Source organism: Tyto alba, unplaced genomic scaffold, assembly GCF_018691265.1.
Source record: "Tyto alba isolate M040663 unplaced genomic scaffold, T.alba_DEE_v4.0 Super-Scaffold_29, whole genome shotgun sequence".
In the NCBI taxonomy this organism is placed as follows: domain Eukaryota; kingdom Metazoa; phylum Chordata; class Aves; order Strigiformes; family Tytonidae; genus Tyto; species Tyto alba.
This window is the reverse complement of record NW_024881303.1, coordinates 4,576,902-4,601,845: the sequence shown is the minus strand read 5'-3', so window position 1 is coordinate 4,601,845 and position 24,944 is coordinate 4,576,902. Positions and strand designations below refer to the sequence as shown.

The 24,944-nt window shown below is 44.9% G+C and overlaps 2 protein-coding genes across 2 annotated transcripts; one reads left to right on the top strand and one right to left on the bottom strand.

Annotated features, from left to right (window-relative positions):
- The first annotated feature begins 1,796 nt into the window (after window positions 1-1,796).
- CNIH1 (cornichon family AMPA receptor auxiliary protein 1) lies at window positions 1,797-9,651 on the top strand. The gene is made up of 5 exons (XM_042799120.1): window positions 1,797-1,938; window positions 3,607-3,675; window positions 6,892-7,004; window positions 7,911-8,054; window positions 8,739-9,651. The coding sequence occupies exons 1-5, from the start codon at window positions 1,858-1,860 to the stop codon at window positions 8,764-8,766; spliced, it is 435 nt and encodes a 144-aa protein (XP_042655054.1). The 5' UTR covers window positions 1,797-1,857; the 3' UTR covers window positions 8,767-9,651.
- On the bottom strand, window positions 9,443-20,522 carry CDKN3 (cyclin dependent kinase inhibitor 3). Its single transcript, XM_033009786.2, has 7 exons — window positions 20,368-20,522; window positions 19,841-19,896; window positions 18,243-18,287; window positions 16,656-16,878; window positions 15,708-15,739; window positions 14,831-14,934; window positions 9,443-13,599 (listed from the first exon to the last, which is right to left on the bottom strand). The coding sequence occupies exons 1-7, from the start codon at window positions 20,508-20,510 to the stop codon at window positions 13,513-13,515; spliced, it is 690 nt and encodes a 229-aa protein (XP_032865677.2). The 5' UTR covers window positions 20,511-20,522; the 3' UTR covers window positions 9,443-13,512.
- Between the last annotated feature and the right edge of the window lie 4,422 nt (window positions 20,523-24,944).

Genomic DNA, 24,944 nt, shown 5'->3' with positions numbered 1-24,944 from the left:
AATCCTTCAATGAACAAATCTTTGTTGTACAAGATTACAGCTGCCTTCCACTTTTCCTGACAAGATAATTGCAGATTAATAGTATGCAAGTATCAGAGGTAATAAAACATTGCCTTCCTTGAGGCAGAAGCAGTACTAATTGCAAATGCAAGTACATGGCTGATATACCTTTTTTTTTTTTTATGAACAGCAGCTTGGCATAATCCTGTGTAGAGTCCTTAGTGCATATTAATGTGTCTTGAAGTACAAATACCTGTGTTATAGGTGAGCCTGGTGGCTTGTAGTGGGTCTTGTGGGGAGCCAGATCTCCTTCATTAATTACATTAATAGACTTAGTGCCAAAGCAACTGTAGTTTTGTAGGGCTTTGCCTCGCCAGGGTGGCGTAACAGTTAAAGCGGTGATGGTCACTACATCTGGGTGCCTTTTTAAGCAAGGATCTACCTCAAATGGATCAAACTTCTGTTTCCATATTGTGGTCAAAGACCAGCATTCGCCAGTCCCAAGGTATAACAGCATCTCTGCACAGCATCCTCTGTTTCTTTACCACCCACAGCTTTTCTGATGCAAATGACCCTCCTGGATGGCTTTAGGAAAAGCCTGAAATATGGAGTTTGAACACTGAACATCAGGTCTTCCAGCAGTCAAACGGCCCTGGGAGTAAGTGTGTATGTGTGGCTTGAGGCTACTTGAAGGAAGAAATAAAGTGTGCTAATAAATAAGGCCTAATGAAGCATCAAGTTTGTGGATAAGTGATTTTATACTGAAAGATCAACTTTATGTTCGCTACAACTGACTTCCTAGAGATAGCTCATTTGCTACAGTTTTCCCTTTTATTTTGGTGAGGAAAATAAAGCTTCTGCTAATCCCTCACTGTGACAATTAATTGTGTGTAAAGCTTTCTGGCAGGTATCAGTGGAAAACATTGTTTACTATTTGGCAGCTGTTAGTTTTATGGAAATCACTACTTACACTGCTCATCTGGAGGAAATGATTGCAGAAATACTACCCAGCCTTTGCTTTATTGCAAGATATCACTGCTTAAAACTGAAACAACTTTTATATGACCCTGTGGAAGGAAAATACATGATGTTCTCCTCTTGATATGTTTTTGTGCTGTTTCCTTTGAGTAGGCTCCAGCTCCAAATGGTACTGATTTGGGATTGTACAAACCAGTTACCCCTTCCTCCGGAGCACGCACAGCATCACCCTTCCCCAGTATTTCTTCCTAACGGAAATTTGCCATCACCTTTTTCTCCAGACAGAGCTCATACTTACCAGGTAATCCCCTGCAGCACGGCACTACATTTATTGTGATCGCACACCCACCTCCCACATTTTAACCTGAAAAATATCTTGTCTAACTTTTGGTCAAATTCTATTTCCAGATTGATATTTTTTTTTTTTTTTTTACCTGTTTCCTCGTTCTTTGGGGTTGCGGATGTGTATGCGCGTGCTCTATTTGTCAGGCCCGGGAGGGCCCTACGCAGTGAGTGGCGTGTTTTGCTGTCGGTATCAAGGCGGGTGTGTAAAAATAAAAATAAAATAAATAATAATAAAAAAAAAACCACACCAAAACAAAAAAAAAAAACAAACCAAAAAACCAAAAACCAAACAAACAAAACAAAACAAAACAAAACAAAAACAAAAAAACAAACAAACAAACAAACAAACAAAAAAAAGAACCAAAAAACCAAAAACCAAACCCACAACCCACCCCAGGAGGAAAATGGCGGGCTGGCGGCGGTGCCGGCGGGCGCCGGCAGGGGGCGCTCCGTGGGGGCGGGGCTGTGGGTGCTGGCTCCCGGCATCCCCCGCGCCGCTGCCGGCCCCGCCGCGGCTCGCTCGGCCCCGCCGCCATGGCCTTCACCTTCGCCGCCTTCTGCTACATGCTGGCGCTGCTGCTCACCGCCGCCCTCATCTTCTTCGCCATCTGGCACGTGAGTCCGGGTGTGGGTGCGTGTCCCGCCGCCCGGGACGAGAGCGGGTCGCGCCGCTACCGCTCTGCTGTGGGGCCGCCGCTCTGCCCCGCGGAGGGAGGCGTAGGCCGCGGGGGGTGGCCGTCTGTCCGTCCGCCTGTCTGCCTGTCCGCCCGCCGCCAGGAAGGGCGGCCCTCACGGCTGCTCGTGCGGCAGGGCGCGTTTTCCCCGCTCTTTGTGCGAGTGCCGGCGCGGCTGGCCCTCACCCTCACCCTGTCCCGCCGCCGCTGCCGGGAACCCCTGCCAGAAAGAAAGCGGGAAGACCGCGGTTTTTTGTTTTTTTTTGTTTTTTTTTGGGGGGGAGGGGGGAAGAGGCACAACCGAGGCAGGACTGAAACCGACTGCGAAACCGCACCCGGGCGGCTGGACCGAGGCGGGGGGCTCCGATGAGACTCCCCCCAAAGCCCCGGTGTGAGGGCGGGGGGCGCCGGGAGGCCCCCCCGAAACAGCCCCCAGCGCACAGCCCCCCTTCCTGGAGCTGCGGTGGGAGCGGAGGGATCGCATCTGGTCCCCGCCTTTGTTATCTTGCAGGCGTGGAAATCTGGCAGCGCTTGTCTGTGAATAAAACGGATTTTCAAGTGCTGATTTAAGATCCCCCCCCCATTTCATTAAGCGGTGTTCTAAACGAGTGCAGCCTTTTTAAAATAGCGGTTGAAAAATGTTTTAGTCTGAAGTCAGTTTGGCTTCTTAACTCATTATTTCGTTAAATAAGTGACACATTGTTTTCATCCTTTATATCGAGACTTAATTTTTGAGGGTTTTTAAATTATTAATCTTTTTTTGGGGAGTTTTCTGTCTTGAGCCTGACCCAGGGAGAGCTAGCCAAGTAGGAGCCTACCTTGGATGAGCTGTGAGATGCGGTTCCAGGCGAGGATGTGAGAAGGATGTTCTTGGCGCTGTTTCAAGCTTCATAGTTATCCTTAAAAATCATTCTGTTGTAGTATCAGCCCTGTCCTTTAAGCATATTGGGGCTTATACTGAACATAGATGAATCTCATGCTGATAATAAATTGGTCTGTCTTAAGACTTCTTAAATGTTTGGCATGACATTTGTTCTGTAGACGTGGCTTTTTCTGTATTTCAGGCTGCATCTTTGTCTGATTTTTATGGCACGCAAAGATCGAGTGTACCTGTTTGTTTTTTTTTAATGGATGCATCTTTTGGACTTTTATGCTGGGTCACCAGTTACTCTGACAATGAACCCAAAAATTTGTCTGCTTTTAAGATTGCTATTGCTTTTCTTTCTTTGATGAACCCTGTGTCAGGTTCCTGCTGGCAGCCAAGAGGGTCACTTGTGACATGGGGGGTTAAAGACTGCTGAAAGGGACTTTGGTGGGGAGGTAAAAAGGTAGAATGTAGGCAGAGGCAGAGGTCTTTGAATGCCTGAGGCATCTTCTGCTTTCTTGTTTGTATAACCTATTTCAAATGTGTGTTACCTGTGGGTTTATGACATTAGAACTAATTCAGGAGAAATTATGTTCCTGAATAGAATGGCAGCAGTTGAAGGCTATGGCTCTGTGCTGAAAATGTTACTTTTTATGGATAAAATACCTTGTTGCTCCTGGACTGAAGATCACAACTGTTTCGTTTTTTGTTTTTTGTTTTTTGTTTTTTGTTTTTTTTTTCTAGATTATAGCTTTTGATGAACTGAAGACTGATTACAAGAATCCAATAGACCAATGCAATACACTCAATCCTGTAAGTAGCAGGCCGAACACTTTTTTTTAAAAAAAATATATGTAAAGTGCTTGATTTTGGTGTTATCTTGATATAATCAAACTAGGCAATAGAATTGCATCTGGGTTGACAAAACCTAGCTATTCGATGGAAGTTCTAGAGAAAATTTTGAGTCTGATTCTTTACTTTCAAGTTGAATATTCTGACTGTTATTAATCTGCTGGTGATCTTGTCAGCTGTCATACTAACATTCTTTCAATCTGCTTTCTACGTTTTCGGCACAAAGACAGTTGAAAAGGTCAAAAAGATTAAAAGAGTCAAAATTGCATTAAAGGTGTGTACTGCTTTTCAGTTTAATGTTTTTAACGCCACTTTCATTTTGTTAGGAACATTTGTAATACTAGTAAGCTGTTTTGTTTAGTGTGCCTGTTCATCTGCTCATTATTTGTTTGTTGGGGTTTTTAACAACTTCATGGATTTCCATATTTTGTGCAAAACAATTTTGCTTGCTTATCCAGTGAAGTGGGGAAAACTGTTACATGCCTGTTATACATGTCTTATTGATCAGATGAAGTAACTTCAGGTAGAATATAAAAAGTACTTTCCAAGCAAGATTTATTGAACTCTGAGATTATAGCAGTTTTCTAAGCATTGACCAAGTAAATTCTGATCTTGTTTGAGGCTCTAGTTGGGCATGATGTGATAGGTCTTATCTTCACTTCTTCTGTTTTATGTTCCAGGATCAGGGGCGCATCTTGGTGGCCTCTCTTGGATGCAACTCTGACACTCCTTGGTTTATGAAAAGAACTTGAGGCAAGCTACTTGCTTGCATCTCTAACAGGCCAATAATTAAAGGGGTGCTTGTTAAAGAGCATAGAGTTTGATACAGCAGGGTTTTGTGCATTTCTTATGGTTTTTACTTTGCCCTGGTGTGCCCAGGCTGAGGCAGAATGCAGGGGCTACACAGCAGTGCGGCCTGGCCTGCAGCTTGATTGTGTTTTGAAAAGTTAAGTAAATTACGCAAATGAAAACTGAATTTACAGTAACTGGGGGGAAAAAAAAAAAAATGCATGTTAGACATACAGCACATAAACTGCCAGCAAGTGTTACAGCGTGAGGATGGGTAGGGGAGGAAGAGGTGACAGGCAGAGCGTTGCATCTCAGAGAGTGAGGTTTGCTGCTCAGATATTGTGCATCTAACAGTTTCCCTTGCTTGGGCTGTTCTACAGTCATTTCTGCTACAGTATGGGGGAAGGCAAATTCTCATTACATTTATGCATTATGATCTTATCGCAACCTTTGAAGTAGTATAATGCGCATGTTTAACGCAAATATTAACCTTCTGTTAACCCACGTGCATGTAGTGTTTATTTATATGATAGCTTTGTGCATTGAAAATATTAAATAATTTAATATTTGCTGTTCTTGTGAAAGTAGATTAGTCACTAAAAGTAAAGTTAACGTCCAGACTCTTGAGGGGATCTGGTAAATGATGCTGGAAAACCACACTGAAGTGTTGTTTTGCTGTACAAAGAATCAAAAATCCTGGTGGGAACTGAGATGCCTCAGGAGAAGAAAGATCAGCCCAAAATAGTAACTGCTTAGTGCACTGTTGATACCTTCTCCTCCCTGCTCCTGTTATAGTAGTATCTCCTCTCAGCAACAAGATTTCTTCCTCCCTCGCTTCTCTGATAAATACCGTGGTAGAATATGATGCAGTTAATTTTCCTTTAGGACAGCTGGGGAGGATAAAGTGTGGTAGATTTGAGAGAGAGGCATTCTGCTGTGGGAGTAGGGTATAATAAACAAGATAGAGAAAAACGTGTTTTGAGGTGTGTAGATTTTCAGACCCGGTAAATCTGTCTCGGCAGTCAGCCAAATGCTTTGTGTTTCGGGTAGGGGGGTGGTTGTTCTGCTATAAATAATCGCCAAGTTGTAAATGGTAAGTGTACAAAGAAGGATCTGGATGAAAATATTTACTTGGAACGTTGCATGTATGACAGCTTCTTTTTGTTGATCTTTTGCTTTGTTTGGTATTCTTCATTTAGAGAAGCAGAACGTTGTAGCAATAAATACTGGTGGTGAGAATGTCTGTCTGTTGGTAGTTTTTAGATTTCTAGGAAGGTATTTTGGGGGTTTAAAAGAAGTGACTGCTTAGAACTAAAAAAATGATTGAAAGGTCAGTGTAGTCATCCTGTGCAATGTCAGTCATATTGCACAAAAAAAAGGAGAGTGGGGTGCGGGGGGTGTGTGCGTATGTGCGCGCACACACAGACTAGTGAAATCTTTGGGGAGAAATGGAGTGTTTTTGGTGAGATGTTTTAGTGGTCCTGAGGTGAGGAGCCAGAAGCTTACTGATCTGCTTCCAGACTCTGTGATAAAGGAGTAAATGATGCCGCTTTGGGGTGACTTGTTTTATAGCAAGAGTTAACTCTCGTGGCGGGCGTGAGATCTTGCTGGCTCTTTGCATGCATTTAATCCGTGTATCTCTCCATGCGATTCCTATTAATAATGCTAACGCTACCTGGCATTTCACGCTTCCTGCGATCTCGTAGTAAACTGGCAATCAGCTCTGTGAGCTTCTGCTGGGCAGCAGGATGGGATTAAAGCATGCACGTCAGGTACTTGGGAAGGAAAACGAAGCTGGCTAATAAGCAGCGGGTGGGTGGCCGCTGCCGTGCCCCCCGCGCTGCGGGCAGCACAGCTCGCCCCTGGGCGCGCCCCCCGCCCCCGCTGCTGCCGCCCTGGGCTGGTAGAGCTCTGCCCCGGGGGCTGCCTTACGGACTGGAAAAATTACGGCTGTGTGAATACCAAACCAAAGCGGTAAAATTAGGAAAACACCAAACGTCTTTTTGCCTATACACTGTTTTATGGAGCATGTTTCCTACTGATATTTCTCTGTTGCATGAGCAGAAATATCTCGATGATCTATTCTGTTATGAAGGTCTTGTATAAAGCGTGGAATCTGTTAACAGTGCACTTCATAGAAGCAATAAAAAAAAAAAATTAATCTGAGCATTTCATTTTTACAAATTTTTCCTCTTGGTTCATGAATATAATGTGAAAACAGCAAGGCATGTACCGCTGGTTGCTGTTTTCACTTTCTGCAGTCTTGTTCTTGTTAGTGTTGTTTTTAATAATATTTTTTTAAACAATACCTTACCTCCAAAATAGATTAAACACCACACATTTTGCTTTGAGTAACTGAAACTTCTAACTTGTATTTTTCTTTTCCAGCTTGTACTTCCAGAGTACCTCATCCATGCATTCTTCTGTGTTATGTTTCTCTGTGCAGCAGAGTGGCTTACACTGGGTCTCAATATGCCTTTGTTGGCTTATCATATTTGGAGGTAATATTCACGAGTCTGGTATCTCTGTACTCACGTTAATTGTTACTCATTCTCCCGTTGCAGTGCTTCCTGTGAAGTGTTCTGTGTCTTTGGCAAATAAAGATGCTTTCTGAGATGGCACTGAGAAAGCTTACGTCATGGCTATAAAACAAGAACCATCACTTTGCTTTCTCTGTCACTTTGACCTGTCGTTCTCGTGTGCTAGGCAAGAGTGGGGTTGCGTTGTGTGCGCGCTAAGGGCAGCTGACGTGTGGAAGGCGTGCTGCTGGGGGTTCACAGTTCTCATTACATGGGAACTGCCAGCAGAAGCCACAGTCCCGCTTTCCTCCTGCCAGTGAGGCACGGGCACCGCCTCTCCTGGTGCTGGTGCTGGTCCTGTGCAGGGAGCTGCTCTGGTTGAAACGTAACCCAGTAAATCCAGCCTTAACTGCGGGGCTGTATCTGTCAGTCAGAGGGGTGGACTGGTCCTTTGGCTAGTTGCCTGCGTTAAACTATGATTTTTGTTTTGACCCGTGTGAGTATTCCTCCAGCACGTGTCGTTAGTGAGGAGAGGCTCTAGGTTACGCAGGGTTATGCGTTGGTCTCTTCTCCAGCTTTTCCAACCCTTTCGTAAGGGATCCCGTTTCTTCACTTAGAAATTTGCCCTGTTTCCTCCTGGTGCGCCGGCGTTCAGCGTGCTTTCAGGCTGAGGTGAGCTGTCGTGGCACAGTCTGTGGAAGCTCCTCCGCCGGCACGTCTGGTTGGGAGCCTCGCGGTGCTCTCGCAGTTCGCCGCCTCCTACGCGGAGCTGATGGACTCGGCTGCCGGGGGGGCGATTCCCTGTTTCGGTTCCGGTGTTACTTGGTGGGTGGGGGGCAGGAACCAATGCTTCCCATCACCTGAAACCTAACTGTGCATCGCTTCCAGGTACATGAGTAGACCCGTGATGAGTGGCCCTGGGCTGTACGATCCTACAACCATCATGAATGCAGATATTTTAGCCTATTGCCAGAAAGAAGGATGGTGCAAATTAGCATTCTACCTTCTATCATTTTTTTACTACCTATATGGGTAAGTTGTTTTCCTCCGTCTCCCATTTAAGCTTTGGTCTGAAATTTTGGCTCTGCGCACAAGAGAAATTTTGTATATAGGAACAGATATAGTGCCGGCTTCCCTGAAGAAGAATCCACAATCATCCTTCCTTCTGTTTTAAACCACAAGCCTTAATTTGGTTGTAATTACTATTTTGAATCTGTATACCATGACTGGAGGCTTGAAAGCTCCAAGCTTTTAGTTTTTTAAGCATAATATAATGTAATGTAATATAATATACCTCCCCCCAGTATTTTCATTAAGAAGCTGGAACAGTCATGATGAAGTAGGTATTTTGATGTAAATGTGATTTTTTTTTTTTTTTTTTTTTTTGTTGTTGTTGAAGTCAGTAGAAGAGTCATTCCAAGAGTGAAAAGGGGGTGTGGGAGGCACAAAACCCGGTGCTGCAGCCCGGTTCCTCCTCCGCTTCAGGCACGGCCGCGATGGCTCGGGCTGGGCACGGGGCCCCTGCGAGAGCCTCGCGTGGTGCAGGGACAGCTCACGGCGTGCTCTGTGCGCCCTTCCGATGTGTTTGGTGTAAAATCTTCAGTCACAACCCATCTTACCTCGCGCGGATTTGCTCTGTAGAATACACGGCTGTATAATTAAATGTATAACGCTGTTCACGATGGTGCATCTTAATATTTTTCTTTTCTTTTCCAGCATGATTTATGTTCTGGTGAGCTCTTAAGAAGACATCCAGCAAGCTTCATTCCAGTTAAGTGCATGCAAAAGCCACAAAACATGGATTCTTTACAACGAGAACCTCTTACCAAGATTAAATACGGAACCTGATGATCGCATTTGCAGTAGAAAACGACGACTCCCCTATTTTTAAAATATTTCCACATTTTATACTTGTGGAAAGACTGTTTTCTTACATTTCGCCGGGACACTGAAATTAAAGAATTACGTGTACATTAATATAAAGGTTACCGGGTTTTGAAAAGTTTTGACTTTGCACTCCACAAGGAACAGCCATAATCCTCAAGTAGGTATTTGTTTCTGGCTAGCCGTAGTTCACTGGGGATTTGTAGGCTGGGCTTCGTGGCCGCTCCTCGGGACGCGCCGATCCCCCTCTAGCTGTAAATCCGCTGTAGCTGCCGAGTGCTGGGGAAGGACTGGAAGTGCCCTGGGTTGTACCTGTAGGCGACGTTGGTCTTAAGAGATGACTTCGTGGACACAATTGCAAAAATCGGAGCTCTATTTTGGTTTTATTTTTTTCTATCTGATTAATCTTCCCCTGTATATGCATGGTTCAGAGACTCCTGTATTTTCACCACTGTCACCCTCGCTTTAATCTCAAGCATCTGTCATTGTGATAGGAGAAGTTGAATTGTCCACAAAGGAGTGAATTTAAATTATGATTTTTTTTTTTTTTTTTTTTCCTTTTAATGTCTGTGCCGTTTTATGAAGAAGTGGACAAACCTACATTTATCAGGTCCAATGTTGAAAATACTCTTGAGTTTAAGAGTAATACTACAGACCTTTTCAAAGCAGAAAGTGAGATTGTGAAACTGCCTTGCTGTTCCTTAGTGCAATAAAAAAAAAAAAAAAAATCTTAAATTCAAAACCACTTAATTTTACCTGGTGCCTTGTTTTGTTTTTAAATTGAACAGATACTTGCTGTATTCATCTGTTTGTTTTATGACGGATGACTGCATTACCTTTTAAAACTAGAACACAATCAAGTTATGTCTGGAAAAGGGAAGCTCTGATTTCCTACTTTTTTTTTTTCTTCTTTTCATGGGTCTGCAGATAAATAGTAGATGGGGCGGGGGGAAAATGTTTCAGCTAAACTGATAATACTGCATTGTAAATCGTGACTGCGAAGAGCTGCTTAATTTAGGAGTAATAATTAGGAATCTTTTTCATTTTCCTGTGCTGGAGACTAATGAATAGTTTCTTGAGTTCTAGTAAAACGTTTTTTGTATAAACTGTTTATTTGTTCACTGCGGGTCTCTGGGGCGTTAGGTGCGATGAATGTCGTACGAGGGGCTGCTCTGGCTTCCCCCAGAAATGCAGATGCTCCCGCACCGGGGCGCTGGGCAGCGGCAAGGGCTGAGGAGAAGGATGTGAAGCAGGGCAGGTGGTGAGCATCTGCCTGGCTAGTGGGAGAACGTGTTGGGAAACCTGCCTCTGATGTCCTGAGCCAGGCGTTCGGCATCTTAAACAGCCCTTGAATCATTTTTATTTCCATGAATTCAGGTGCCTTTCGAGCGCTTTCGGAGCCTGGGATGGAAGGTACCGTGCGGCAGTGAGTTTTGCAATGGAATTACTCAGGATGTAAAAAATACTCGTTTAAAAGTTCAGCTGGGCTTTGGTGCCTCTAAGCTTTTATTTTTTTGAGGCATATTAAAAATTTCCCCCTTTCCACCTTATTTATGCTGGGCATGATTGAACAGACCTTCATCACTTCATCTGTCAAAGCGAAGAAATCTGTTTAATCTTTGAGGCCTGCCGTAGCTCTGTGCTTAGCCTTTCTCCTCCACAAGTGTTCCTTCCCTAAGCTGGAGGAGACCAGAACCGTTGTCATCACGTGGGACGGGGGTGCTCAGGGGATTTAGAGTGGCAGTTTCCTGCTCTCTGCTTCTGAATTCCTCTCATTTCATAGTGTACCGGGGGTATGAGAATTCAGGCAACTTCAAATTCTCTTTCCTAAGTAACCCTACCTGCCACCTTATTACTACGTATAGAAAATTGTTTTTCTCACGTGTTTTTTCTTTGCAGTTATTGACATGTAATTCCACACACCATCCTTGCTCAAGCATTGAGCACTCTGAGATTTATTTCCCCCTCCCCTGACTGTCCCAAAACACTTGCAGGCGTTGCCCCCCCCTCACCAGAGACACGTTGTTCCTATTCTGCCGGCCCTTGCGATCAGTTCTTAGCTGACAAGAGGATTTTTTCCTGCAATAATAACTTTCTGCTTTCAGCAGAATTTTTGAAAGGCTTTTTGGAAACTTGGGAACGTTGCTCCTGTTGGATTATTTTTATTTTCCTGCTGTTCGACTTCAGAGACTGCTTGCTGTAAGATAGGAATTCTGCCTCGGGATGCAAAACTAATTAACCCTTCCTTATGTTTGTATGTTTATTAATCCGTTACAGAAATGAGGCTTCCTGGCTCATAGCCCCAAGCTTTCCTCAGCCTTCTAAACAAACCTCTCCTTCCCTTGGGCTGATTTAAGACAAGTTGTACACTAGAATAAACAACATGAGATTTACTGAGTTCAACTGAAAAAAAACCTGACACCCCCTTCTTCTTCTGAAGCCCCTCGCCAGCTGTGGAGCCGCTTCAGCCAGGAATACTTAGCACAATTTAAGTAATGTCATTTCAGAGGTCTTTAAACTGTCAAAACATTGCAGAGAAAGGTCACAAATGCAAGTTAGAAGTTGAAAAATCTGATGAGAACCCGGTGTGTTGAAGTGTGAGGATTACCCAGCAGAGTCCTTCAGAGAACGCTCTTTAGAAACTGGACTCAGCCTTTTTATTTTTCGAACGAGGTTCGTGTCTACCAGCAGCCACCCAGCTGCTGGGTGGTGTGAACGTTGGGTGCCTGGCGACGCGAGCCTCACAGCTGAGTTTTACTGGAATAAATCCTTGTGAAAGCAACTGGTGTGTGTGGAGCAGCACGCGGGACGCCTAGCTGGAGTAGCAGCCATTTCGCATTCAGAAGGTGGACCTGGCCTTGATTTTGGGAGTTCCAGGAGGCAAAAGATGATGGAGAAAATAAAGAACGTTTCTCTCGGTCAGCAAATTTCCTGCTCAGCCATCTTAAAAAGCCATCGGATACATCTGCAAGCCAGCAGCTGCAAGGGTTCAGTACTGACAAAGGGACAGATGGGCACTTTTTGAGCAAAATATTTTCTGTAAGCGATGCTATGCTGTGGAAACGGGAGGAGTTCCTGTTGTCTGCCTTCGAGGTGGAGAAGGGAATGGCAGTAAAAGCAAATTAAATACAATCTGTAAAAATCACCTTTAGACATGCATTCACGTGCCTGGGTTCAAACGATGTGTTGGAGCTGTAACCAGCTGGATTCTTGAAGCACTTTGGGGGGGGGTGTGGGGGGTTGGGGGAAAGCACTTCCAGAATTAACTAGGAGGGAAGGGGAGATGGGGGCAAGGCAGGGCAGCCGGGCAGCAACCGCGCAGCGACCTCAGCCCCGAGGCAGCAGCTCCTCGGCTGCCGGGGCCGGTGTCACGGGGAAAGGCACGGCCTGGCTGCCCCGGGTTTGTTCCCAGAGCCCAAACCTCCTCCCAGGGCGTCAGGGGATACCCGGGCCCTGGGGTGGACGAGCATCGCTTCCTCAGAACGGGACAGAACTAGTTCAAATATTTTCTTGAGGAGTCTCTTCATCTTCTCTGCCCTTTGTCTAGTTAAAGAGGAGGGCTGGTCACTGGCACAGGCACAGTGATTTACTTTCTCTAGTGTTCGCATGCCCAAGGGCCCAGCCAAAAATCTCACCCACACAGCTCCAGCACAGCGTCTCTTTGTACCATATTTGTATTAAACCCCACCCCCACCTGCTTGTTTTGTCACAATCTTCGGTATAAGACCTCCTCCTCCTTTTGGAACGAGGGCTCTCATTCCTAAATATCCCTGATCACACTAAGATGAGAACCGTGACATTTTAAAATGAGTTTTTACTAGTTTGTAAGGGGCAAGCACTCCAGCAGGAAAATTTTCATGCTTGACTTCCCTGCGGTTTAAAGCTAGAGCTGAGGATTTTTTATTTTTTTTTTTTTTTAAAACAGCTCCAGCAATCTGGTTTTTATCTAGCTGCATTATCCCAGCAAGACTCTCTTACAAAGGCAGCAGAGTTACCCTTCACCTCTCCCTCTTTGCCTTCCCCTGCACGCTGGAGCAGAAGCCAGCCTGTCTGCACCCGGGTGTGAGGAGTTACAGACTATTCCGTTTCCTCACGGATCCTTTGTGGCCGATCGCTCGTCCCGGTTCTCAGCCACGGAGAACAGAGACGAAGACAAACTGAAATGCAGCCGCTGCCCTGGCAGCCCGGCTTCCCTCCCGCTCGGGAAGGTCACTGGAGCAGCTCGTAGCACACCGACGTGACAACACCAGCCCACCGGTTCAGTGGCAGCAGATGCACAGGCTGCCAGCCCCAGGCGCTGTGAAACGTGAGGAGGACACGGCGCAAGAGTCATCCTTGTATTGAAAACAAGCTCATTAAGCCGCCAGCAGAACAGTAACAAAGACAAATATACCCACCGTGCGTTTTTAAGGCAGCATGTATTAAAGCCTGCCAAGCAGAGGAAGATGCTGCACGTCCTGCAGGATTTCCTTCCCCCCACCCCAACACTTTACAGGCGGATTTGGAAGCAGCTGCGTCACCCAGGCAGGAGCGAGGAGAAAGTCGGGAGTGAGATGTCTGTCCGGGTGTCTGCCACAGACACAAAGCTCCACCACACCAGCCTCAGTTATCGTGATACCGATCTTAATATTGCATCCTTTGTTGCCAGGTGGGCAGCCAGGTTCTCTCGAAAGTCATGGAGGTAATTGTATTGCTGAAAAAAGCACAACCGGATTTGTAAAGAGCGCTCTTACACTTTTAGAAAAGGCACTTACCCATCTTAAAAAGCTCTTTGATACCCCAGGGAGAAAACTGCACCCTGTAGGCTGTTTATTTCTTCTTGCGCTTACTCCAAATCCTCTGGGAATTTTCACTGTCAGAAACATATTACATGTCTCCTGGCTTGGCTCCTGTGGTTCCTCGTAAAGGGCACGCGGGAGCTCGAGGTAACACTAAACGTGGTCCTCAGTAGGTGGGAGCTTCACGGCAAAACTCTGAGCTGCTTTATTTGGGTCACCAGGAGTATGAATCTCTCCATCGTGAACCCCTGACGCAGGACACAGCCTTTAGCTAGTATGACGACGTACAACAGTTTATAGTAAGAGTTTTTAAGTCAGTTCACATGTTGTGTGGAGTACAAACACGCAAGTGTTCAGAATGAGGTAAAAATGTTGGTCATCATAAGCTAAAGGACGGATCAACCATCCCCAGTGGCCGTGAAGGCTTCCAGTTACAGCATTTGTGCGTATCCTTCCCTGCCTTTTCAGCTAGGGGTGCAAGCTGCTCCCCATCTGCCCCCTTGGTTTGTGGAAAACTGATTTTCAACACTTAGTTGGAACAAGATTCTCCTTCCAGAGAGGCTTAGAGCTAACAAAGAGTCAGTCTTTACGCAACTCTTTCTCCTCAGACACTACTGTCTTGTAAACTTTTAAAATGTCAGCTCCTCTTTCCTGTACATAGAACTCTTTTAAGAGCATAACATCTAGGACTCATGTTTCTAGGACAGAAATATGTACACAGAGTAGCTAAAAATCCCACCAAAAGAAGAAAAACATGTTCAGCAGCTTAGGCCTCCCTCCATGTAGGTTTTAACACTAGTGCTAGGGATACTTCTTAAAAGAAGACTGCTGGTATGCTGATGTGACAGCTACAGAGGACCACGGCTAGCTGGGTCAGGAAGGTGGAACAAAACCAAAGCAGAAAAAGCCAAGCAGATGTCCAAGTTGTGAAGTGAATGTGAGCAACAGAAAAATGGACGGTAGCTTAACGAGTGAAGAGCAGGGGTAAGGAGAAAGCAACAAGTTCCTAATGATGGTGAAGAGCAGAGAGGAGACCAGCTGCTGAATTCAGTAGAGGCAGGCCAGGGCAGAATCAGCACGGAAGCAGGCTGCCCGAGCTCTCTGCCCTTGTTTCGACACGTGTGTTACCTGCTGTGGCCTCCTTACCTTGATGGTCTGTATCGCCCCCGATCCTCTCAGGTTTCTGAGGCTGTCTATCACCTGCTGAGGCGCCAGCGCATCCAAAAGCTGAAGCAGGAGACACGCAGCTACTGCAAGGGAAAGGTGTACACACACGTGTGCTCCTCAGCACCTCCTGCCCTAGGCGGCACCACTTTTGCACAGCAGTAGGTTTGTTCTGTGAACACCACACTCCAGCAAAACTCAACCTCGCCAGGTCGGGGTCACAGATCTGTCGGATCTTTTGCCGAACACTCCTTGGTGGCACTGGCCACAGCTGCCTGCTGCTCCTGCAGGCTTTGGAAACTGGTGAAAACCCTCCCGCTTTTTCCCCCCCTGCCTTTCTAGCAGCATTTGGGAGGCAAATGCTCAAGTCTTTCCAAGAACGAGTCACACTACACTCAGTTAAATCCACTTTTGCTTTTTTTGGCAGTACCACTACCCATTCCTTCTGGGCCACACACAACAACCACCCCTGAAATCTTTAGGGGGAACACTGGGGCAAAGAAAGATGCAGAGAAATAGGTTAACCTCCTTTTTTTGAGATGTTCAGGGAAGAGGGGAAAGTGCAATCTCATTAATCAGACGAGACTAAAATTTGCCATGAAAACTGAGGAAAAGAGAGAACATTCTATCAGCCTCACTGGAAGACTGTCCCTGTCTGACTCCCCAGCCCCTCACTTACACACTCAGAGCTGTACCACGACATACGGATGTCGGTCACCACAGTGTCTATACAAGCAGCTAACGTCACTACCATTTGACACCACCTTTCCCAAGAATTTGGACAGTGCTGTCTCATGAGAACGGCTTTGTAGGATGGGTTAGGTAATCAAGCACTGAGAGGGGGAAGGCAACTGCTTACCGAGACACGAGCGTCCGAGGCCACCATAACAGCTGCAAGAGAAGAGAAGGTTTGGCTGTAACAAGCTGTAGTACACTGCAACACCCAGAGCCCCCTCAGTACCTAAATATACAGACACAATTCTTGCCTTAATATAGTCGAGAGGAGCAGGGGTACAAGCAAGTTAAAATAAGAATTTCTATAGAAATACCTACAAGGCTTATCTCCCACTTATTCTTCAGACTTTCCTTAAGTAGTGTCTTTCTAGAGAAACTGCAATTTTAAAGTTCCCCTTCATTCACGGTAAGGGTTCCAAAGGCACAAGAGGACAGAAAAGGGCACGAAGACAGACAATCTAATTTTCTTTAAATCCTAGTCCAGATTAAGGCTTTGATGATGGTTGTGAGCCAATGATAGCAGGAGGGTTCTGCATCAGCAAGGAGCCCAAGGACTCAGCGGACGTCTGTGCAGGGAGCTGTCAGCAGGATCACTCAGGGAACATGGCACTCGGAAAGCTCTTTCCCTCTACCCTGAGCTCAGCTACAAGTGTCTGAAAAAATTACTTTAAACCAGGTTCATGCAATTTCAGAGTAAATTCTGCACTGCTGGAACCCCGAGTTCCTGATAAACAGCCCCGGAGTGCATTATCCTCTGACAACAGCTGCTTTAGCTTACAGCCCATGTTGTATACCCGATATCCAACCAGGCTAGCAGCAAGGAGTCATATGGCGCCGCTTTGAAGCGCTTGCTGGACAGAACAAGGGGAAACGGGAGATTCAAATCTTACAAAGAACAAGTTAGCTCCAAAAAGGTGCAGGAGGAGAAACAAGCAGCTTTTCACAGCTGGAACTAGCCCTAAAGAACGCAAGTGTCATTTGACAGGATTCTCTTTCAGCTGGTCATGCAGCTGGAGGGAAGCTGGTATCTGTTACAGGAATGTGGGGCGAAAGGGAGGCAACCAGAACCTACTGTATGATTGTTTTCCGGTTACTTTCCAGGCAGCTTCTGAGCTCTTCCAGAATTTTGCAGCACTTGGCAATGTCAGGAGCGTCCCCGTCGGGAATAGGATAGTGGTGCACACAGATCCCATGCTGCTGGTAGGCGTCTATGAGGTTTGGTACTCGGTATTTTAAGAGCTCTCCTCTGGTACAAAGCACAAATATATCCTGGGTCCCACAGTTCTTTAGTTCTTCTGCCAAGAGATTAAGACACTTGCAAATAAACAAAAGCCTATGAAGCTTAAGGATAAACAGATAAGCTACTTGGCACTGATTCTCTTGTTTAATCTTTGAGGTTAAGACAACAGGAGTTAGCAGGTTTGCTTTGAGCAGCATTGACTTCTACCAAGTCTCTCCCACACCTGCCTTCAGGTAACCCCTGCAAGGAATTTTCTCGGTTCAGAATGAGTCTGGAGACAAGCCTCACTGGCAAGCACGTCCACACTCAGGACAGTCTGGTAACTGCTGCCAGCGTAAGCGTGATTCCGTCCCATCTCCAGCCGAGGCTATGCCCACACCCTGGGGTTTTCCTATTAGTTCCTGCTCTGCTAGTGTTTGCAGATGAATACCAGGCACAAAACTTTACATGATTTCATCTTTTCTTTCCCAATCTCACTTTTCTCTGGGAAGAGGAGATTACAAGTGCCTTGGTATCGGCTGGGATAATTAATTTTCTTCCAGGTAGCTGGTACACTGCTGTGTTTTGGATTTAGTGTGAGAATAATGTTGATAACTCACTGATGTTTTGGTTGTTGCTAAGTAGCGTTTATCCTGAGTTAAGGATTTTTCCATTTCCCATGCTCTGCCAGCAAGCAGGTGCACAAGAAGCTGGGAGGCAGCAGGACCAGGAGACCTGACCCAAACCAGCCAGAGGGATATTCCATACCATAGAACATCCTGCTCAGTCTAGAAACTGGGGAGTGGATTGCTGCTCCGGGACCGGCTGGGCACCCATCCGTGGGCAGTGAGCAACTGTGTTGTATATCTCTTGTCTTTTGAGTTTTATTGCTCTTTTTTAAATTATGTTCCTTTTCATTACAAATATGATTACATTTTATTATTGTTATTACTCTATTTTATTTTAGTTATTAAACCATTCTTATCTAAACCCATGAGTTTTACTTTTCCCCCCCCCTCTTCCCCTCCCCATCCCACTGGGAGCAGGGAGCGAACGGCTGCGTGGTGCTCAGCTGCTGGCTGGGGTTGAACCACAACACAGGTTTGTAATTCATCTTGATCCTAGCTGCTTTGAAGACACCTGCTCCTGTAAGTGCCTCAGCAGACCTCGTGGTTGCTGTGAAAGATATGCAGAGGCTGGAAATACCCTGGCTACTTATTCAATATTTGTATAAAAGTATAAGTAAACCACCACCATTTTAGACCCCTGGTGTCTGGATCCTTGTGCCCAGGTTAGATAAACAGCAGCTCCTGCAGTCTCCAGGCTAAGACAAAGTAAACCTCTAGCTTCTCAGTAATTTAGGCTTTCAGTTTACAGGCACGTTGTTCTTGTCCATGATATGGGAGTGAGAGGCATTTATACACTGGCCAGAAGACTCACCTATATCTTTCTGAAGATTTCTTCTAACGTCCTTAAACCTGCAACCTAAAACAAATGATGAATGAAAATTACCACTCCAGGTAAGTGACATTTATGGAATGACTACTGCAGGTGAAGAATAGAGCACAGACAACCTCCCACCAAAACCCAAGAAACAAAGTACCACCCCAAATAAAACAGTTCTATTTTTGCAAATAGATCACTAGCACAGAAGACGGTTTAAACACCATTATCTGCTTAACACTGTAATGTAATAGGATTTAAAAAAAAAAAAAAATCTGTGCAAGGTTTTAAGCTACTATGTTTTCCCAGATGAAAAGTTTTGGATATTACAAATGAGAATACAGCTTCCCTCCCCAAATCACAAAACAACGCCCTCCCCCCCCCCCCCCCCCCCCCCCAATAAAAGGGCTGGATAGAGATTACTTAAGAGTTGACTGGTAGGAAAGCAAGTTCCCTGTTCTGCAATACTCAGCACAAATCCCATTAAGAATCCTCCTTACTATTCAATCTTCAGCATATCACCAATTCAATTTTTTCCGCATATCATGCTACCAAGCCGTTTGTGCAACCCCTTCAGAATACTGCGCTGCAATGTTCACAGCTATTGTTTGTTTTGTGAGATGCAATTGCTCAAAACATTTGCACCGTGTCCTCCCTCTGTCTCCCCTCCTTGACTCACAGCCCCATGGGCACACAACCTTGATGCCTGCCTTGACAACAGTCAGGGTTGTGCATATCTTGAAACACCTTTTGCAAGCCTGGCAGCAGAACCCTGGAGACCAAGAGGTGTCTCAGCAGGGCTATGACTGGAGGTTAGAGTCTGAAAATCAAACAGCTGTTACACAAACACCTCAGGTAGCTAAAAACCATAACGCAGCTATTTTTTGGCATCTACATGTTCAGTGGCTTTCAAATATTAGTGGGATTTCCAGCAACACAGGCCATCATCCACTTCAAGATACCTTAAATTCAAATATTATTCAACATTTGTTCTCCAGTTCTTTAACGTGGTATTAGTCCCAAGATTGTATTTCTCAGAGTTGGCTAATAAAAGTCAAATAACTGATTTAAATGAAGAAGGGAAAATTCACATTCTCACCACCAGCATTTCTATCTGTTCTGTGACCAAAGGAGATTCACCAGGGCTGCAGTTTTGGTAGTTAAAAATACAGTGAAAACTTGCATGTTTATTTTTATAACATGGCCATGGTAGTGCAACCCAAACATTAAGGGAGAGGACTGTAGAACTGTCAGCACAACGACTGAGTGTAATTTGAGCCCAGTATATCTTACAAAGGAATTATTTGTCAAAACAGCCTTGTCTCACTGTTGTCGCTTGTTATAAATAGTAAACCAGGCTAAAAAGCCAAATATCTTAACAGACAATGGAAAATGGCCACTATTCTCTTACCACTCTGCCATGTCTTGTGTTAAAATATTCTCTAGATTATATTTGGTATTTCCAAAACAATTATTCCAACGGTAGATTACAAAACAAGCCACCCCAAGTAAATGCAACAAGGAATTTTGGGTTACAAGGTATTACCTCTATTCACCTTCAAACATGCCTGCAAATTTCGGCGAATGCTTCTTACCTGGAAGGGAACATAATCCCAGGAACTCAGAAGAGTAGACAGGAGACAAAGACAACCTATCAGAAAATAGAAAATAAAATAAAATTTAAAAAATTCCGACAGAACATTTTAATTATTTAACTAGAGATAACTTGCTACTAGACATACATTTTCTGTGGGACCACGAGAAGAATTACCTACCTATAATTGAATTTTAAAAATAAAATGGAAGTATTCTAGCGTTGTTCCTACATCAGGCAAAGGAATCACACGTTTGGCAGTGTACTTCCTCACATACCCCTGCCCAAGAGGGGGACGGAAAGCCTCGGACATTTGGGCTAGCACGACGGCCAGTGACTAGTAAACGCTTCCCAAAAGCCACATCCACCCACAGCTCGCCAGCACCGGCGCAATCCCTTCCCAGGGCCACCGCCCGGCCCAGCGCCACCTCTGCCAGGTCACCAGGGCCCGGCGCGGCTTTCCCTCAGGCCACACGCTCCCGTTTTTAAGGGATCGAAGGCAAACGCCCGCCCGGCGGCGCGGCTCACCAGGAGATGCAGAGCGGCCGCACGTCCTCCTCAGCGGCGTCTTCGTCTGAGGAGGCAAAGTCGTCCGCTCGCATCGCGGAGGGCTGCGGCGGGAACCGCAACCCGCTCTGCCCGCCGGCCTGAGGCGACCCCGGCCCCGCCATGACGCGGCTCCCCCGCCGCTCCCGGTTTGAATCGGCCCCACCCAACCGAGCCACCTCATTGGCCGAACCCTTCCTGCCTCCCGGCCAATGGAAAGCCGGTATCCGCCGCATGCGTGGAAAGCAGCCTGCGGCTTCTGAAGAGGAGCCTTCTGATTGGTGAACAGCGTCGGAGAGGCGGGCTTTTTGTTTTTTAAAAAAAAGCGATCTTGGCGCTGATTGGCTGAGGCGGTGTCGGCGGGAAGGGGCTGCGGCTCGAGCCCCGGTGGCCGTTGGGGGTGGGGGGGCTTGTGGGCTCTGTCAGGGGCCGGCGGCTGCCCGGGCGGCTCTCCCTCCCCTTAAAGCCTTTTTTTTTTTTTTTTTTTTTTTTTTTTTTAAAGCTGGCTTCTCGTTTCTAACTGGGAAATGAGGTGGAAGGCGGTTTTTACTTTCAAATTACCTCAGCCCTTTTTGTTTGGGATGCTGCTCCTGAGGTAAATGTGGTAAAGCGCCAAGCAAGTACGGAGCACTCCCTAGACTCCCGTAGCTCTGGCCTTTTATTTCCGTTCGCGTTTAGCCCCCTCCTATCTGCTGTGGCTGCCTAGCGCGCACGGGGTGGGAGGGAAAAGTTCAAGGGAAGGGATGGGCCCTTCCTGAAAATTTGACCCTTGGGATTAAGAATGTCTCTCCATATGGGCTGTGAGTAAGGCATGGAGACAGATGGGAGCCTTCGCTCATGGCACATGTGAGAGCAGGACTGTGCTTGTGTTTATTGGCTTGGAGTGCAGTTTGCTGGCCTTTTTTGGCATTAGCATGGCTTTGTGTGTGGCTGTGGCCTTCATGGGTGCAGGGGAGTTTCCAAGGGGCTTCGAGGTGCCCCGCAGAGGTTTTGGGTGGTCAGTTCTGGGTGCAGAGAAAATAGGTCTTTTTAAAAGCAGAAAATGATCAATGCTTGCTCCTCTTAAACCATGAACTTAATGTAAAATATTCTAGCAACTGTAAGACATCTAGCTTTTGGGACTGCCCAGACCTCACAGATACTCTCTTAGCATTGCTGCTTAGGTAGCTGACTCACAAATCGACGCAGAAGGAAAACTCCAAGTGGCTGTAGTGTGCGATCTTGTGCGATCTCATGGAAAATTCAGACTTAAAGCAATTAGGTGTGTCCACATCCTGCTCTTCTCACAGCCCTCTTTTCTAATGTTCCGTGCAAATAGGTTTTAGGGATATTGCGTGGAGTTTTTTTATTGCCCTAACATGAAAGGTGGCTCCAAGGGAAAGAAAAAAGGTTCTGTCTGCTTGATTTTTAAGAGCTAGGCTCTTGCCCATGCTTAGGGTATTTCTGTAGATGTCTTGCAGCATTTCTGGTTTATCCTGCCAGTAAGTGGCCATTAATTAAAAAGAAGAAATGCACACATTGATGAAGTGGAATTTTGTTTTTAAAAATTACATTAAGATATTTCTACTGTGTTTAGCCATGTGTAGAACTACGTTGTGAAGGAGACAGGCATGAACAGCAAATTTTGACATCGATCTGGAGGATAGTGTATGGTCACAGAGAGTTTCAAAGATGTTTGAAGTCAAAAGAATGGCTGTGTACAAATTCCTTAAGTGTTTTCAGTTTGGTGAGATTCCCAGTAGTGCCAGTGCAAGATCTCCAGGTGTGGAGATTTTAGTTCTACATTAGTAACGTTAGTTCAACAGCTGGAGGTTTTAGTGAAACTTGCTTTACAAGGATTGTAGAAGCAAATTGCTTGGTATTGTAGGGTTTAGGGTAGGTTCAGGGACTGATGAAACATGATGAGAGGATCAAGGAGAAGACCAGTTTATTAAAACTCAGAATACGATAGCAGATGTACAAAAATTACATTACTGAGCATAATGGAGAATTAAAACAATGCAGATGTTGCTACAGTGAACAATGGGAATAAATACGTCCAAAGAATTGAGGTAACATGAGACCAGCCAGCTGCTGTAGCTGCAAACATCATTTTAATAACTCCTACAGCCACTGCATGAAGCAACAGGTATGTTGTTTGCTTGTGTTCTGTATCTTTTTAGCTCTGGTCCCCTTAGAGATTATGTGTAGCACTTGTACTGCTTGATATAGTTGTGAAATTTGCCCTGCTTTTTAATCCCATGATTGATTTTGCCTATTCATGTGAAAGATACTGCAGACTTTAATTCTGAGGATTATATCTTTACGGAAGCAGCAACATGAGAGTGATAAATACAAAAAGATAGCTTCTGGTTGTTCTTGGAAAAGATCAAAGGAATTCTCTGGAGTTTGGGTGCCTTCATGTGGTAGAAATCAGTATGATATTGCATAGAATCTAAAATGGTAGTAACAACTGATAATGCCAAGGAGTCTGCAAAATGTGAGGCTGGAGCTTGGGGTGTATTGTGGCAGAATTGAATAGGTATAGTATACAAGTGTGTAATCAGAAGGAAGAAGGTTGGGAAAAAAAAAAACCAAACAAACAAACCTGAGGAGGTCTTGTGAGATTCCTTATTACCCTTAGCATCTTGCAGCATTAAATGACAAATATTATGTTTATTAGCAGACTACCTGTTGGAATTGTCTGTTAATTTCTTAAATTGAGCTGTTGCCCAGCACATCAAATTGTAATGTGCAAAAGCATCTAGATCACCTTGTTTGTGATGTATTTTGTACGAAAGACTCACAGGAGTTGGTCTGCAAGAAAGTGTCCTTTTGGCACCTCAACATCAAGGCTTTGCCTTGGAAAATGTTGTCAGTTTATTGATTGGAAGTCTGTGCAAAGTGAAGAAAAATAGTCATGGGCATGGGCTGAAATACATAGTTTGGAAGATTTATTTCATTGGTGAGAGAGGGTGATGAAGAAGGTATGATTTAACCAGAATTTTAACTGAGCTTTTAGATAAATGGTTGGGCCAGGAACTGCTGTCTACAAATACCTAATGGGGGATACTGGAAAAGATGGAGCCAGGCTCTTCTTAGAGGTGTGTAGCAGAAAGAGAAGGGACGATGGACAAAAGTTAGAACATGGGAATTGTCTGTTTCATATAAGAAAAGAATTGCTTACTGTGAGTGTTGACAAAAATAAGAATTTGAGTGGTAAGTTTGTGCTTACATGGTAGCTGCTTGGGGTTATGTTTTTTTTGATTGGCTTTTTTTTTTTTTTTGAGAGATAACGCTACATGACATAAGACACTTATGCCTCTAATGCAATAATAAATACCCTACCAGAGATATTAAAAATAATTTACAGTGAGTGGGGGTCAAGCAGCAAGATTTTTCCAAGGAGCCTGATATCCCAGGCTTTAAATACATGTATGTAGGATGGTTTGAGGTCTGGCAGCAAAATCTGTATGCAAATTTGTAATGTAAGAAGATGGCGTATGAAAATCCAGAAGGGTCTGATGGGTTAACTAAGAAATTTCTCATGGACCCAATTGTGACTCCTGGGAAAGCAATGCTGTACAAACCCCTATCTGTGTTTCAGGTCATTTTTATTTCTCATTTCTCAGCAACCAGTCAAGCTCCTGAGAGCAAGCTGGCTTTCAAATGTTACTCTGGTTACACCTGGCTCTCATGTCTATGTGCACCAAACCAAAGACAAAGTGAAGATCTTCATACCCCGAGTTGATAACTTGTCATACCAGTTAAGTGTTAAAATTCCAATTGCCAGACAAATGCAGTTAAACCTAACCTGGTTTTGCTGTCCTTGGGCTGGGGGGAAGAGCCCTTATCCCTGGGGACAGTGGAGTGGTTCATATATGTAGTATCTTCTATCTGATATTCTGCACTCAGGTTTCTCAGACAAAATAAATAATTCATTTACCTCAGGTAAAAGTCTGGGAATGAACTAGTGCGTATGCAGCGGAGACCACCAGGGACTACTGTGAAACAAGGAGTGAACCAACTTGATGGTGTGTGGTTTTAGGACGTACCTTGTTCAAAGATAAACCTTTAACAAACAAGCTATGTCCTTTTCCTGCAAGGAGCCAAAATGAGATCTGAAATGTCCAAACCATCAAAATAATTTTAAGATTGCCGGTAACTGATTATCCCAAACAACCATGTGCAATGCCAAGGACTTGTTAGTCACCTCTCATTTCATATCTCAGTTTCTGGAAGTTGCGTTTTAGTAAGACTAATTAATACATGTAGTGTTCCAAGAGATGCACTAATGTCTTTGGGAGCACTCCACTGGTGATATCACCAGCAGATCCCATGGGGCATCATTTCAATTTTTCAGATTGTTGTTTTTGGAGGGAAAAAGTAATAGGTGGAACAGAGTGTCAAAATTTTCAAGCATCTTCTCTTTTTCCTCCCCTTCCACTTTAAATTGTATGTATGTAGAAGACTGAGCCACTATAAGTTTTACATTGCACCTCACAATGAGGATATGAATGAAAAACTGTTGTTATGTGGGGTAAAATTGTGTAATGTTTGGAGAAACAGTTCTACCTTGA

Bases quoted from the DNA above. Each gene is read 5' to 3' on its own strand.
- CDKN3 (XM_033009786.2), bottom strand. From the start codon at position 20,510: ATGGCGGGGCCGGGGTCGCCTCAGGCCGGCGGGCAGAGCGGGTTGCGG. The intron at 19,897-20,367 runs GTGAGCCGCGCC...ATTTTCTGATAG, and splicing joins CGGCCGCTCTGCATCTCCTG to GTTGTCTTTGTCTCCTGTCT. The intron at 15,740-16,655 runs GTAGGTTCTGGT...CTTCTCTTGCAG, and splicing joins AACCGGAAAACAATCATACA to CTGTTATGGTGGCCTCGGAC.
- CNIH1 (XM_042799120.1), top strand. From the start codon at position 1,858: ATGGCCTTCACCTTCGCCGCCTTCTGCTACATGCTGGCGCTGCTGCTC. The intron at 1,939-3,606 runs GTGAGTCCGGGT...TTTTTTTTCTAG, and splicing joins TCTTCTTCGCCATCTGGCAC to ATTATAGCTTTTGATGAACT. The intron at 7,005-7,910 runs GTAATATTCACG...CATCGCTTCCAG, and splicing joins TTGGCTTATCATATTTGGAG to GTACATGAGTAGACCCGTGA.